Source organism: Dendrobates tinctorius, unplaced genomic scaffold (genome assembly GCF_039654945.1).
Source record: "Dendrobates tinctorius isolate UK_male_01 unplaced genomic scaffold, ASM3965494v1 ptg000196l, whole genome shotgun sequence".
Classification (NCBI taxonomy): domain Eukaryota; kingdom Metazoa; phylum Chordata; class Amphibia; order Anura; family Dendrobatidae; genus Dendrobates; species Dendrobates tinctorius.
The window spans coordinates 307,577-324,272 of record NW_027361863.1 but is presented as its reverse complement, the minus strand read 5'-3'; the positions used below and the strand labels follow the sequence as shown (position 1 = coordinate 324,272).

The 16,696-nt window shown below is 39.2% G+C and overlaps 1 protein-coding gene across 2 annotated transcripts in view; it reads right to left on the bottom strand.

Annotated features, from left to right (window-relative positions):
- Positions 1-16,696, bottom strand: part of CUNH10orf90 (chromosome unknown C10orf90 homolog) — a 187,919-nt gene that overhangs the window by 100,884 nt on the left and 70,339 nt on the right. For both annotated transcript variants that reach the window (XM_073552758.1, XM_073552759.1), the window contains exons 2-4: positions 15,113-15,183; positions 4,754-5,696; positions 1,916-2,119 (exon numbers count right to left, since the gene is read on the bottom strand). In XM_073552758.1, coding sequence (XP_073408859.1) covers positions 1,916-2,119; positions 4,754-5,696; positions 15,113-15,183 — 1,218 coding nt within the window. The remainder of the gene's footprint in view (positions 1-1,915; positions 2,120-4,753; positions 5,697-15,112; positions 15,184-16,696) is intronic.

The following is a 16,696-nucleotide window of genomic DNA, read 5'->3' as shown; positions in this document are numbered from 1 at the left end:
TTATTGTTCACGTCCCAACTGACCTTCCCAGGAAGAGTTCAGAAATCAATATTTTGTGTAATAACTATGATTTTTAAAAACAGCTTTCATGCGTCTTGGCTGCTTTCCACCAGTCTTTCACACTGCTTATGGCGCAAAACTTTAAGCAGTTCTTCTTTGTTTGATGGCTTGTGACTATCCATCATCCTCTTGATTACATTCCAGAGGTTTTCAATGGGGTTCAGGTCTGGAGTATGGGCTGCCCATAACAGGGTTTTGATGTGGTGGTCTCTTAATTTTTGCCAGAGCAGTGCGCCTGCGCCAGAGCCACGACAGGAAGGAAAGAAGAGAACGGCATCGTATGAAGATGGGAGACGCCGGACCGCGACACCCATCAGACCGGACCGCCCCCCGGTGAGTATAATCTATCTCTTTTTTTTCTTATCTTTCAGGTTACATCAAGGGGCTTATCTATAGCATTACAGAATGCTGTAGATAAGCCCCTGATGTCGGTGCTGGCAGCTCATATTCAAAAAAAAGGGGTGACAGATTCCCTTTAAGTCCTCTAAGGCTGGTTTCACATTAGCGTATTTTACATGCAGCGCATGGTGCCGCTAAGCCCCGCCCCCTGCCCGCTCCCTGCCCGCCCCATCCGGTCATCGCCTCCTACTATCGCACATGGCTGCATGCGATCTGCGCACCCTATCTTTAGCATAGGGTGTGCAGACCGTGCGCTAGTAGGATTTTGGCGTGTGCTGTGCACTTTTGAAGGTGCGCCGAGCGCGCCAAAATGCAACATGGTGCGTTCGGCACACACCGGCACACCTTCAAAAGTGCGCAGCGCACCCCAAAATCCTACTAGCGCATGGCCAGTTCACGGTCTGCACCCCCTATGCTAAAGATAGGGTGCGCAGATCACATGCAGCCGTGTGCGATAGTAGGAAGCGATGACCGGATGGGGCGGGCAGGGGGTGGGGCTTAGCGGCGCCGTGCACTGCAAGTAAAATACGCTAATGTGAAACCAGCCTTAGGAGACAAATTCCAAGTGTAAAAAAAATTTAAAAAACATTGCAAAATATTTTAAAATATATATACATTTAAACCACAAACGTAAAAAGAAAAATGAAAAAATGAAAACATATGTTTTAACCAGACATAAAAAGCAAAATGAAAAAAATAATAACATACTTGGCATGGCCACATGCATAATTGTCCAAATTAATACAATGTAAAAATATTTATCCCATAATATGGACGTCAAAATGAAAAAAAAATTGAAACATCAGACTTGCCATTTTCAATTGCCGCATTTACCCCCAAAAAGCGCAATGTAAAGCCACCGAAGCCTGGTAGGTACCCTAAAATGTTACCAATAAAAATATCAGCTTGCCAGAAAATAAACACAACTTCATCAATTGAAAAATACAAAAAAAAGTTATGGGTCTCAGAAATTTTACGTAGTTTAGAATTTTTTTTTAACCACTGAAATAGAAGAAAAACTTTTACAATTGGCATCTCCATGATCGCACTGACCTGACAAAAGAGCAATGGTGGAATAGCGTTGGCTTTTTGTAAACTTTTGACTTGCAAAAAAAAAAAACAAAAGCCATCAAATGAAAATGAAAAAGTTATGGTTCTTGGAGGAAGAAGAGGAAAAAATGAAAGAGCAAAAATATACAATCGCCTACTAAGGGTGCGATAAAAAAGGACGCACGACTTTAGACGTCCTCTGGGTGCTGAACTCTATCTATTCCATCTCGACGGTTTCTTGAAAGTTTTTATTTCATTTTATGAATTGTATCAGGAGGTATTTTATAAAGTTTTTTTTTTTTTTTAGTGTCCCGTGTATGTTGCCAATGGTCCCTTTGGTAATAAGACAGTATACACAGAGCTGCACAAACAATAACTATACGTTAATAGCAGAATGTCATCTTACTTTTCAGAGGAACATTTTCCTTCTGCAGATTCGGCTTATTCTTTCCCTGGTTGGAAATCTGTTTTCCAAATATGAAGTTGAAGGTTGTTACGTTTGACCTTTCCGCACCAGGATGACCAAAGCTCCGGAGAGGAGAACCTGTCCCTAAATAAATCTCTCTAACAGGCGGAGGATCCTTCTCCAGTGTTTGCGGGTAATCGAAGGCTGCGGATATAAAAGTTTATAGTTAATCTTAGCGAGGCTATAAAAGAGAATAGTGTTTAAAAAAAGTGAGGCTTCTGAGACCGTACACGGGAGGAAAACTGAGTCTAGTAATTTCCCCTGGTATGTTGGCTGGAATAATTTTTTTTTTATGAAATCAGATGATGCGGATAAATGCAGTAAATGTTTAAGCCACAGGCAAAGATGATATAAACAGGGAATTTTTTGCTATCTGCATTCGTAATTCATCCTTGTTTTATATAACTGCATCTTTTGTTGCTACAAAAACTTCATAAATCCGTTCCTATATCTGCGTTGAAGATTAAAAAAAAAAATGTTTTCTTAAAATGGTAAATCTCATCTTAAATTCCATCATGTTGTGTGGAGAGGTCATTGCTTTCCCTCAACATCAACACACTCCTCTCCCGCTGCTGTAACCTTTCACAATCTGGTTACAAGAGTGTCCTATTTTCGACCATTAAATGACGTTCATTATTTCATACAGTGGCTTGGGAAAGTGTTCACCCTCCTTGGCATCTTTCGTTTTTGTTTTTTAGATCTATTGGATGCTAAGTGTTGTACTTCGAACTACGAGGTGACCGATCTGTCTTTGTTAACATACAGTTAGCAAAAATCTTCTCACAAAATTAGAATATCATCAAAAAGTTAATTTATTTCAGTTCTTTAATGCAAAAAGTGAAACTCATATATAGAGTGATTACACACAGAGTGATCTATTTCAAGTGTTTATTTCTGTTAATGTTGATGATTATGGCTTACAGCCAATGAAAACCCAAAAGTCATTATCTCAGTAAATTAGAATACTTTATAACACCAGCTTGAAAAATGATTTTAAAATCCGAAATGTTGGCCTACTGAAATGTATGTTCAGTAAATGCACTCAATACTTGGCCGGGGCTTCATGGCATCAATTACTACATCAATGCGGCGTGGCATGGAGGTGATCAGCCTGTGGCACTGCTGAGGGGTTATGGAAGCCCAGGTTGCATTAATAACAGCCTTCAGCTCGTCTGCATTGTTTGGTCTGGTGTCTCTCATCTTCCTCTTGACAATAGCCTATGGGGTTAAGGTCAGGCAAGTTTGCTGCCAATCAAGCACAGTGATACTGTTATTTGTAAACCAGGTATTGGTACTTTTGGCAGTGTGGACAGGGGCCAAGTCCTGCACTTTGAGCATCAGTCCAGTTCTTTTTCTCCTTGGCCCAGGTAAGACGCTTCTGGTGTTGTCTATGAGTCATGAGTGGCTGACACAAGGAATGTGATAATTGTAGCCCATGTCCTGGATACGTCTGTGTGTGGTGGCTCTTGAAGCAATGACTCCAGCAGCAGTCCACTCCTTCTGAATCTCCCCCAAATTTTTTAATGGCCTTTTCTTAACAATCCTTTCAAGGCTGCGGTTATCCCGGTTGCTTGTACACCTTTTTCTACCACACTTTTTCCTTCCACTCAACTTTCCATTAATATTCTTGGATACAGCACTCTGTGAACAGCCGGATTCTTTAGCAATGACCTTTGTGGCTTACCCTCCTTGTGGAGTGTGTCAGTGACTGCCTTCTGGACATCTGTCAGGTCAGCAGTCTTCCCCATGATTGTGGAGCTTCCTGAAACACACCTTTCTAAATGCTTAGGAAGCCTTTGCAGGTGTTTTTGTTAATTATTCTAATTTACTGAGATAATGACTTTTGGGTTGTCATTGGCTGTAAGCCATAATCATTAACATTTAACAGAAATAAACACGTGAAATAGATCACTCTGTAATGACTCTATATAATATGAGTTCACTTTTTGTATTAAAGAACTGAAATAAATTAACTTTTTGATGATATTCTAATTTAGTGAGAAGCACCTGTACATGAGTCGATAGGTCACTGTCTCCAACAAGATCAGCACACTCCTCTTTTGCTGATATAATCATTCCTATGATTCACATTTGACGTTTCATGCCACATGTATCCCTGTACTGCAACTAATGCAACATGGATAGGCAGGTTACCGCCCGCCAAAAGATTAACACACTCCTTCCCAGTTTTTGTAAGAATTCTCTTGAACTTTTTTGCAGCAACATATTATGTTTTGGTCAACTAGCTGACACTAATTTTATCTCTTTTATATCTGTCCTCATTAACGTGACATAAATTAATAGGTCACTGCCTCCAACAAAATCAGTAGATTCCTTTTCTGCTGCTATGATCAATCTTACTTACAGGATTTTTTGGCAATGTAATCTGAGTGCAGCATGAAGTAGTGGCAGAGACCCTAATTCCAGCAATGTTTCACTTATGGGGCTTCTTGATGTAGTTTTGATCCCTGTTTTCTCTGCTGTAGATGTAGCAGTGCTGTAAGCAAGCTGCCTATCAGTGGGGTGGCAGGGTTACACAGATTATCTGGACTTGCTTGCACCTGACATCTGGTCCTGTGGTGATAGTCACCAGCTGATAAAACGCTGATTGCTTTGTAACTACAGGTGCCTTTGAGCAACTGACACATCCATGGAATCAGGCTCTCTGTCTCTACATCATGCTTCTCCCAGATTAAATAATGAAAACCTGATGACATATTCCCTTTAATTATGCAAATCCTTTAATGATAAATAATGGCACCCTATTTCTTAGCTCACCATCTGTATTAAGAGAACCGGAGACTTCTTGGCAAGGGTCATCATGGTGGTATCCATTGATTTGATGTTCTTGATTTCTTTGATGTTCTTTCAATGGTTCATGTTGACTTTCGCAAAACGGATTTGGTCTTTCATAGTCAACTGGGCTACTCTTCTGACGTTGCCCTGCAAATTTATTTATTAAAAAGTGACTTGGGGCTTCCACGGAGTTCTTATCAAAAGTTGGGTCAAGTCTATTTTTTCGGGGACGTTTTATCCTGACTGATATTTCTGACTTGTAAGTCCTTGGGTTGGCTACATGACATTGACCAAGTGACAAGGAAAATAGTTTGTTTCTATAATAAATAGTTTCTGGATATGTTTCATCCCTTTTAATGTGAATTCCTGAAATATATGTCGTATGGTTGTTTTTCTTAGAACTGTCCTTTAAATATTGATGATCATCCAACATGTTCAAAACCCGAGAGGGTCGACATGGAAGTTCCTGAGAATGTGGGAACCCAAAAGGCTTAAAATTCTGGCTACAATCAGCTCTATTATCTAAGAATCCACATTGCTGATTGTGTTCAACTGCCGAAACTGGAGCCTTCATTAATAAGTCATTACTTCTGCACAGAGAAGAAGCTGGGTCACAGGTAATTTCCTTGGGAGCATGGTATAAAGACGTAATGTGTCTTCTGGCTGTAATTGTAATAGACGAAAATCCTTTCTTCTCATCCAGGCTGTGTTTTTCCTTGGCAGGATGGAGGTTTGTTCTACACACTGTTCTGTCGGAGGATGTTACAATCTCTAATTTGCCGGGAAGTGATGACAATGTCCTTTTAATGCTGATAGAATTCTGATTAACCATAGACGGCCTCATACGGGTCGTAATAGGCTCGGTGATCAAGGATTGTGATGGATGGAGCTTCCTATCGTCTGTAGCTTCAGTCTCATCAATCATCTGCAAAACGAGGAGGGATAAAATCAAGTTTAAATTTATACAATTCAAAAAGTTTCTCTAGGAAAAAAAACAAGTTCTCAAAACCTATCGTGGAGCTTTTCATATGGGATTATGAGTGTGAAATATAGGTGCCCGGTCTGATACGGAATAATTCCAAAACTAAAAAAAGATGCAGAACGTCTAGTTGTACAAAGAATAAGGCTTGATTTATACTTTGCAGCCTCGATTCATCATTGTTGTTTCTCCACTTTACTTGAGAAGTTTGCTCCTTTTTTAATGGCTTTCCAAATTTTCCACGGTCCAGACTCATCATTTGCGATTTTTTAAAGTCACTTTCCTTTTCTGTCTTGTGATGTTAGTTGGTGTTTCCAGCACCAAATTAATCAAAATGGCACACGCAGTTCATGAATTTAGCACAAAGTCAAAAATGGACTCTCTTACTGGCTCGAACTGTTTTTGCAACTTTTGGCACGCTGAAACTACACCGGAGTGGGACTGGAGAAAAGTTGGGTCAAATTTTACAACTTTTTAAAAATTTACGATTGAGGAATCAAGCATAAACATCTGGAATTGGTAAATTCTGCCCATAAAGCGGAAACAAAAACAAAACAAAAAAAGACAGGTGATCACATATAGAGTATCCTTAAAAAAAAGGTGTAGATGAATTAATCTCTTCACGCCAAGGCCATTTTCAGTTTTTTCGTCAATAAAGAATTTGCGTGACGAGTTGTACTTTGAATGGGGCACCATTGATTTTAAGAGGAAAAAAAACGCTTTGCTCCAGCTTCTTTGGATAAAATTTATTCAAATTTATTCAAATAATTTAAAACATGGTAGGCTCCTAAACCGCATTAAGTTGCACACTGGGTTACAAGATCGACGCGTTTCGATCACACAACCAATCTTTATCAGAGCTGCTAACCTTAACCCGTTCAATTCTGCAAACCCGAAGAGACATACTGTTACGCGAATGTTGATGTATAAAATATTTGGCCACTGAAGATATATTACGATTGCTATTAATGTTAGCCGTGATGTTTATATCGTTTAAATGTTCAGCAAGGCGAGTTTTTAATTTCCTCCTTGTCCATGCCACATATGCTAGATTACATGCCGTACCATCAATTTTGTAAATAACCTGACTTGTGTTACAATTAATGAATTCTTTTATATTAAATTTTTGAGCATTGCTGTAATTACTAAAACATTTTGTATTGTTAATGTGTTTACACGTTTTACAGTTTGCAGTACCGCATTTATAACTCCCTTTTATAGCTAGCCACGTTCTTTGTGATGCTAGGACATAGCACATTCCCCAAAGTAGGGGCTCTCCTCGCAACTACATTACATCCAGATTTTAAAATGGAGGCCATGATGGGATCTTCATGGAGTGTTGGTAAAAACTTATTGATAATACACCTTATATGATAAAACTGAGGGCTATATTGGAGACATAAAAAAGATTTATTATCCAGGGACTTCACTTTTTTTATTACTGGAATGGTAATCATGCGGAGGAGAAATTAATTCCTCATGATTTTTTGATGAAACTATATTTAAAGCTCTGTTTAACTTCCAATTGAGATTATTCCTTTTTTAAGTTTCCTACATGATGGCTTTAATTCTTCATCTAAAGTCTTGTTATCACTGCAGTTTATTTTAATCCTAGCAAATTCCCCAACGGGGATGGACCTGATTGTATGCTTGGGATGACTGCTACCAGCATGTAAGATTGTATTACCAATTATTGGTTTTGAATGAGTTTTTGTTAATATTCTTTGACCATGCACACCAACAGGTTTTAAATGTAAAAATGAAATTTGGTGAAAATCAGCAACATGCGTAAATTTGAGATTCATATTCTTAGAATTGATATATTCAATAAAGCCTGGTATGGCAGATACACCACCCCTCCATACAATGAGGGTATCATCGATGTATCTGCCATACCAGACAATGGATGTCATAAATAAATTAGAAACAGAAAACAAATATTTGAACTTCCAGCCATGACTAGGTTTGCCAAAAAAGGTGAAAACTTGCCACCCATGGCCACTCCAGTACGCTGTAAATAATAATGCTGGTCAAATGAGAAGAAATTTTGAGTCAATAAGAAAAAAGTTACCTGTAAAATAAAATTAATCAAATCCTGAGTATAACTACTATATTTGACAAGATGAAAATTTAGAGATTCCATGGCTATAGTGTGAGGTGTACTTGTATATAGTGCCATCACATCGCAGCTCAACCAAGTATAGTTAGATGACCACACTTTGCATGACAAAGCATCAAGTATATCTCTTGAGTCCTTGATATGATCCCGGAACAAGGTGAACAAGTGGTTGCAATAAAGAGTCCAACCATTCACGTAAATGTTGATTTGGTGAGCCAATCCCAGACACTATTGGCCTCATGGGTGGAAAATATTCTTGTTTGTGAATTTTTTGGTAATCTATTCAATATCGGTAGTATAGGATGTGATACTTCCAAGAATTCTGCTTGCTTTTTTGTCAAACCTCCAAGACTCAATCTATCCTTGATTATTTGATCTACCTCCGTCTTAAACTTTGAGATCATTTTTCATATGTAGAAACATCCAAAAGTATTTCTTCAGTTTTGTTTTTATAATCTTCAGAGATCATGATTACTATCTCGCCACCCTTATCGGACATATTTATAATTATATCTGTCATATTTTTTAGTTCCTGTAAAGCTCTAAGTTGTTTTTTGGAGAGATTACCCCAAGTGGAATTATTATCCAAATTGTCCTTCAGTGATTATTCACGCTCCACAATTTCTTGGAACCTGTTCATGCACACAGACCTGGTTGGAACGGATAAAAAAATAGGGGTTCTTCACTTTTAAATTTTCTGACTGGTTAATTAGATCTACCAATCGAATATCCTCAGAATTTAACTCATGCAATGTCAGGAGAGAAAATTGTTCCTGAAAATGCGGTACTCCAAACTGTAAAACGTGTAAATACATTAACAATACAAAATGTTTTAGTTATTACAGCAATACTCAAAAATTTAATATAAAAGAATTCATTAATTGTAACACAAGTCAGTTCATTTCCAAAATTGATTGTACGGCATGTAATCTAGCATATGTGGGATGTACAGGGAGGAAATTAAAAACTCGCCTTGCTGAACATTTCAACAATATAAACAATACTGCTAACATTAATAGCAATTGTAATATACAGTATCTTCAGTGGCCAAACATTTTGTACAACAACACTCGCGTACGTAACAGTATGTCTCTTCGGGTTTGCGGAGCTGAACGGGTTAACAAACCTTTGCGGGGTGGCGATAATAGACGCTGCTCACTCACTCATGAAGCCTATTGGATCTACAACTTAGGCACCAGGTATTCAAATGGACTGGACAGACGCAATGAAATTATGTTTCTTTATTAACAGCTATCGTTGCTTGTGTTTTAATAATGTCATGTTACATTAAATGATTTCATTTATTGATATGTTTTTCTCTTTTTTTATGTTTGTCTGTTTTTCATGAACGTTTTTGTCAGGACCTTACACACCATGTGATACCACTCGGATGTCTAATTGGTTTGATTTTCCTATAACAATGTGTATGTCTCAAGGTTAGCAGCTCTGATAAAGATCGCTTCTGCAATCGAAACGCGTCGCTCTTGTGTCCCATTGTGCAATTTAGTGCGGTCTAGGTTTCTACCATGTTTTAAATTATTTGAATATAAACTTAAAGAGAGCTGAAACAAAGCCTTTTTTTCCTCTTATACTAAAACGTCTCATGAGGATGGAGTTCCATGCACTTGGAGTTCGGTGATCTAGCTTTTCTCTTTCTCTATGTGACCATTGATTTTACCATGTAGTGTACTCGAAAATGGGGGAAAAAGTGTGGTGAAATTGCAAAACAGTGTAATTTCACAATTGTTTTTTAGGGCTCTGGAGGATTTTATTTACCATGTTCACTATATGGTAAAACCAACCTGGCAATATGATTCCCTTGGTCAGTACAAGCATGCATATACCAAACATGTATACTTTATTTTTCATATCTGTTTGCGTCCCGTGGACGGATGGGACCGTAGTCGACGTACACTGTCGTGGAATGAGACTTTCCATACCATGGATAGTTGTATTGGACTGTAGGTGATCTGCAGGACTGTGAGCCAGGCACCTTTGATAAGAAGAATGTAAGAGATTAAATAGGAAATTGCTTATGTTGAGTTAAGTTGGACTATTTTAAGTGCCTCCCTGTTTGGAGTATTATATGTACAAAAAAAATAATAATTTATATATTTTTTGAGTACTGTATTTTTAGTTTAATGATATTATTATATTTCCCATATTTATTAAAATGTTCTAATGGTTCGGGACAACCATATTAAAAGGAAGGGAGAATGTAAGGGACACAAAGAAGTGTCCATAAGTGTACAGATATATATACGTGTATATATATATATTTAATGTTGGATGTTATGTACCCTTTCCCGTTAGCGTAATTCATATTTATTGTACATGCCATGTAAATGTCTATTAGTTTGCCCACTAGATGGGGTTAGAGATGCTCAGCTTGTAAATAGTTAAAGCAGGAGGGGTTAACAGCTGTTAAGCCAGGGAGCATCTGGAATTTGAATCAGTTGGGCAGGAGCGCCCTGATAGGGCTGCTAGCTTCGTAACGTTAAAGTCAAGAGCCCAGTCATATAGAATTTGGGCCAGTATCTCATCGGGGAGTAACACCAGGAGAAGTGCTGACAGTGCAGAATTAGTGGGTCTGCAGTTGTCAGAAGAAGACTAAGCAGTATGGGCAGGTCACTCAGAATGTGGCAGCTTATTTCATCTGTGGATATTCTTGAGACTGGAGCTAAATGGTTAAGAGGGTCCCCTACTGGAGTAAGACTGATGCTGAAAGACCGGAGAGCACGGTCCATCCCGGAAGCAAGCTTAGTGGTAGAGAGGGATGTCTATGTCATGGGCTATAAGATTCACCCCATTTTTTGAAGTGGAAAATATGAAAGCAAAAATTTTTAATAACATGCGGATGTGTCTTCTTGTCTGGTTTAGTGGTAGCTTTCCGGGGGATGGCGTCACAGGAGGAAGGGTCAATGCTTCAGGATGCTGGCAGCGATGTTTGCGCCCATGAGTGGAGTCCCCTTTCCCATTGATTTCCCTGTGGTGGGCTTTGCGAAAATCAACACCGGAAGCAGCGCATGCACAGATTGAGATTTTGGGAGATGATATCTTGGAAGAAGAGATCTCGTCTCCCGAGATCTCAATCTCCGCATGCGCCACCGCCAGCAACCTTAAGTGGTGAAAAAAAATTCCAAAATTTGTATGAAAAAAAATTGATGCAAGTTTATGAATTGGTCACCATTTTCCAAGACCTTTAGCATTTTTATCTTTCAGTATCTAGGTCTGTGTGGTGACTTATTTTTTGCGACTTGAGTCATCGTTTTTATTGATACCATATTCCAGCTAGAATGTGTTAAGGCCCAGTCACACACAGCGATCTCGCTAGCGAGATAGCTTATTTTGTGATGTCACAGCGATCTTGTCAGCGAGATCGCTGTGTGTAACATGTATCAGCGACCGGCCCACCAGCGGGTATCGCTTATCGTGCTCGAACGTCCTGGGCCGTTTTTTGATCGGTGGTCTCCCGCTGGCCAGCGCGCATCGCTCCGTGTGACAGCGAGAGACCAACGATCAGCTCTTAGATATCCGCTGTTTACCTTGGAAACCAGCTTGCTCGCTGGTCCTGATTGCTGGTGAGTCTGTCTGTGACAGGTCACCAGCGATCATCCTAACAATGTCCCAGGGATCCCATCCATGTCGGATCGTTGGTGGGATCGCTGGGACATTGTTGCGTGTAACGGGGCCTTTACATTGCTGTTGGAGATTGACAGCAGATTTAACTGGTTAAAAGCCGCGGCTGGAGCTCCGATCCACCCGCGGCTGTTAAAAGCACTTAATGAAATCATCTGTCATGTGCAGGGAAAGATGCGGCCTCAGCATATTTGTTGTGAAGTGGTTAATGAATTGAGTGCAAACAAAAAAGGCTCAAAACAAGACAAAACACAATGATGAATCAGGGCCTGTATGTTTGGTGCCATTTTTTTTTTTTTCTCTCTACAACTTTATTAATCCAGATATTTTAGACTGATTCATAAAAAATGTAACCAAATGTCATTTCTTTTTGGGTTGCATCTCACTCTAATTCCCTGCTGGAGTAATGTTTCTGGAAGTTTCAATTTGGCGCATTTTTTTAAAGGATTTACATCTTTTGGGGCTAAAAAGTTAAAAAAAAGAAATAGTTAAAGAAAGAAGAACATGTTTTTTCTTGCACTAAATTGATGAACTTATTATGATATTTTGAAACATTTGGTGCAAAAATTGGCAGAAAATACCACATGATGAAATTGTAAATGATAAACCGGATGAGGATTTTAAGCTCCGATTTCTAAACTGAAATCCATAGCGTTTATCAATCTAAAATTTGCCCAGATTTTCAGTACTTTCATGAGGTTTCATGGGGGTGCTTTTTTATTGATTTATAGTTCGCCTTGTAATAAATGTCACATCTGCACCAAAAGGAACTGCAGCAACTCGGCTATAACGTTACAGAGTGAGGTGCCGAGCGCAGAGGAGCAGAGGGAAGAAAAGTCACCAACACTCTGCTAACTCCATAACTGCAGAGTCCAGACATCCTCCGGAGCAGCTGAATGCAGTCTTACATCACCAAGCACAATGCTAAGCCTCACATCACCAAGCTCAATGACAAGCATCAAGCACCAAAAAAGTGGAAGCTGATCTAGCTGCAAAGGAGAGACCAACTCAATATTGGGTGTAGGTATCCCAGTACTTTTGTCCATTTATTGCCTTTTCCATAGTACTGTACTGGGGATGGAGTTAAAAATTAAAGTTAAAAATTAGTTACAATCACTATAAAATAAAATAAACAATTCTTATAGGGGATACAAGCCCCTTTATATATCATTTACGTACAGTAGGTCAGGGTTACAAAGCCCAGCAGGGATCCCAGACAGATGTTATTTTTGAGGCTACTATGGAAAAGTCAAAAGAATTTAGGGATACGTTTAGTACCGGGAAATTCTGTGAGATTGCACTCAGAAAATTAATTCTGCGTGTTAATTTTATGGTAGTTTCATTATCCATTCTGTTTTAAATGCCTCGAGGGTGCGAGATAATGTCTGCTTTATAGCATTAATTAATAAAACATAAACTGATGATTATCTGCTGGCAAAATGTTTAGGTAAATATTGTGGCCCCCGATGTGATTAATACTTGCATCATCCATATTCTACATGTGATGCAAACTGATAATAAAATTTACATTCACGGAAATTCAGTTACACTTAATATCTAGACACTGGCGATGCACACATTGGCGAGACGTTAAAAGCTTTGTATACTATTCTGCACATTGTATATAAGATTATTGATGTCGGGCTCCCAGCTAAGCCCCATGGGATAATATCATTCAATTAGAAACACAGCTGACAACAGCAATACTGTAGAGGGAAAGGCTCCTGACCTGTTTATTAAAGCCTCTGTGTAATCAGATTTCCCAATACAGACTTCAGATATTATTAAATAGAGCTTAGACCTGAAGAGGCCGGTGTGCTTACTTTGAAAATCAACATAAGAATGGCTGTGTGATCTTTTCTTGAAAGTTTTACGACTTGATATCTAGTTGGACTCATTTTATTAATAGGAATGGATTATACAGACATTCTGACATGGATTATCTTAGTAAATACACCAGCCTCATCAGATGTAGAAGATGTATATAGTTTGTATTGTGAAATTTAGTGTCAGAGCCACTTTAACATCCACAGAGTGGACTTTAATCTTAATCATACACACATGACCAACAAGTCTTATATTATCTCCCCTAGTTTTTACAAACTGCAGCGTCATACAATGCCTCTTCATTCAAAGGTTGAAAAGAGGCTAAAATTAGAAAAAAAAAATTATACTCACTTGTCACCTGCCTCCTTACTCCGCCGTTACAGCTTCTCGGTCCTTGCACAGATCTTCAGTTGTTCGGCCACTGAGGCCAGTGATTGTTCTCATGCAGTCACAGAGAGGGTGACGAACACCATTGACTTCAGTGATATGCCTTGTCCCACCCAACATGTGACTGTATGGCCAATCACTAGCCTCTGCGGGAGAGGAACTGAAGACCTGCCCACGAGGAGCACCAGAGAGGCTCAGTTATAGCAAAGGTGGCACAATGACAGGTAACTATAATGTATTTTCACAATTTTTCTCCTCTTCTCTCTTATTATATTTTGGAGTCTGGAGAGACTGCTCAGTATAAAAAACATCTTTTCACGGAGCACTCTTGTTTCGGACCAAATTTTCTTTGGTCCGCATCAAATCCATTTTTGCTCTTTTCTGGTTCCTGTCCCTCTCTGTCCTTATTTAATAATTTCTGCAGTGTCTGCTGTCATTTCCGGAGGCTGCTCTCCTCTATTCCCTTGTTCCTGTGATTGGCTGTATTGGTCGGGTGACTACAACAGTGCGTCACCGGATGTCTCTCTGATGTTACGCTATTCTAGTCACCTGACCGATGCAGCCAATCACAGGCCCCGAACGCTCATGTGACAATGCAACAGTGATCACTTTCGGTGATAGCGCAAACCACCGAACCTTCCCTGGATCCACTGGAAGAGGGGGTGAAGGCAGGTGAGTGGGGAATTTTTGTTCTCTTCATAGAACCCAAGTTACCAGTGTAGATGGTATTTATCTCGGACAACCCCATTTAATTTTTATGGCATTATTATATGTAAATATACAGAAATCTAATAAAGCTGCTGACTTTCCTGCCACAAAAAAAAATCATGTAGATAAGGAGAATATGCGGAAAATCTGCGCTGCTGGTGTCACATATAATAGTCCGAGTCCAGACAGAAAGTTTTTGCCTTTTTTCTTTATTCAATCAATGCGTTTGGAAATACTACAGAATTCTTCATCAGGATGCGAAAACCATAGTTCACACCACAATGCAGTCACATTTACAGTGATGAAAGCTCAAATGTTGGCGCCAGATAGAGACATGATGTGTGAAGGTTCATCACAGTTCATCAGGGAAAAAAAAGAAAAACAGTATTTTACAAGTTGGTAGTATAGAAATGACATAGAAAAATAATATACAAACTATTAACGTCTATAACATATATTCTTTTATATTGATTCCTGGGTGAAGATAAAGAAAAGGAAAAAAAGAACAGAAAAAAAATGTATGTGTTTAGTGGATTTGAACTTGGGTCATGAATATGTTTAATTCTTTATCTTGTATCGCACCGAACTCAAAGCGCAACGTCGTTTTTCTCTTAGTTTTTTTTCAGAAAAAATTCATGTAACTTTTTACGAGATGGTGGGGTTCATATTTCTTCATTCTTACCTTCAGATTTTGCTCATTTTGATCATCTTTATGTTCTATGTTGACACAAGGCTCCTTGCAGTCCGGCAGTCCTGGTTCAATAAAACAATCAGAAAATTGTCATTACTGACTGATTGAACTTTCATAGTAATACAGCAGAATATTCCTGTGGATTTGATGAAGAAATTATCTTAAAAGTGGCGTGAAGTTCAGAAAACCCACTTTCAATTACAAAATGCTAAGGAATGCTAGAGAGGTCCGTCATCTCTAAGCCAGAGCAGATACCCAAAGCAGCTCTCATTCTGGAGGACCTGTCCTAGCCTGCAGTGCACAAACCTTTGCATTGTGTAATGCTTTACTTAACCTGTGGTGGCGCTGCAGGGAAATTAAACATTGTTTTCTGGTTTCCGAATAAATAACATTTGGTCATTCGGCATCCAAGTAATGTTACACTATGTCAACTGCATATTGTCAAGAGACCTTTCTAAAAAAGTAGTACCATCATTTTGTATATTTAATTTTAGTTTCCGCTAATGGGTTGTTCCCTTGAAACTAACTTTATTCCATTGGCTCAAAGATGTACTGTATAATAAAACAAAGTGCGCTTTACTTACCCATCCACCGCCGTTGACATATCTGCAGCCACTCACTGAGTTTATATCTGATGTATGTACATACTTTAAAAGTTTATATTATCCACTTTAAAAGTTGATAAGTCTGTCTACCTGCTCATTTTAAAATCTGGCTAAACAGCTTTCTGACCTGGATTTTCAAAGTTAGTATGCCATGTTCATAAATCTATTAAATAATGCATGCAGCTTAATTTGTGAAACAAAGTGACAGATCTGCTTTAAGCCTACAGCTTTATACTGGATGTGCTAATAAATTTGCAGTCTTTAAATAAAAAAATAATATTGTTGCACACATGTCCTTTATCTGGGCTCTGTTCCCTACCACGATCTGCTGAACTTTGTTGTGCTCCTTGTCGGGTTTTGCAAGTAGCCCGGCGTGCTCCCATGTGCTGATCCTCCTAGGTCTATATAAAGCCTCAAAAGGCACACAGCTGTGTCTTGTTATTTAGACTTCCTAGTAAGACTTGTAGTTTGTCTGTGCACAGTTCCTGCCTTTAGTCTCCAGGACATCTCCTGACTGCCTGTGGTTTCCAGTACCTGAGTTATCTGACTGCAGCTTTCAGTACTACTGCTGTCTTTTATCCAGGATGCCTCCTGTCTGTATGAAGCGTCCAGTCTCACAGTTTCCTGTCTGCAGTTTCCAGGATGTCTCATGACTGGCTACAGCATCCAATAACTTTGCTCCCTGTCTGGTGTGTCCAGGGCATCTCCTGTCTGTCTGCGGCTTTCAGTTCTTCAGTTACCTGACAGAATGTTGCCTTCAGTACCTCTGCTAACAGTCTCCTGTCTGCTATACTTGCCGTGTGTGCCTCACCCGTTGGCTGCTCCAACACCCATACTGGTGCAACCACCCAGACCTTGGGCTTAAAGTATCAATTTCACCTAGTAAGACCCTTTTTGTGACAAATATGAAGACTGCTTCTTCTGCTCCAGTCTACACAGAAAAACTGTGTGTCTATTTTGTCTACACTGG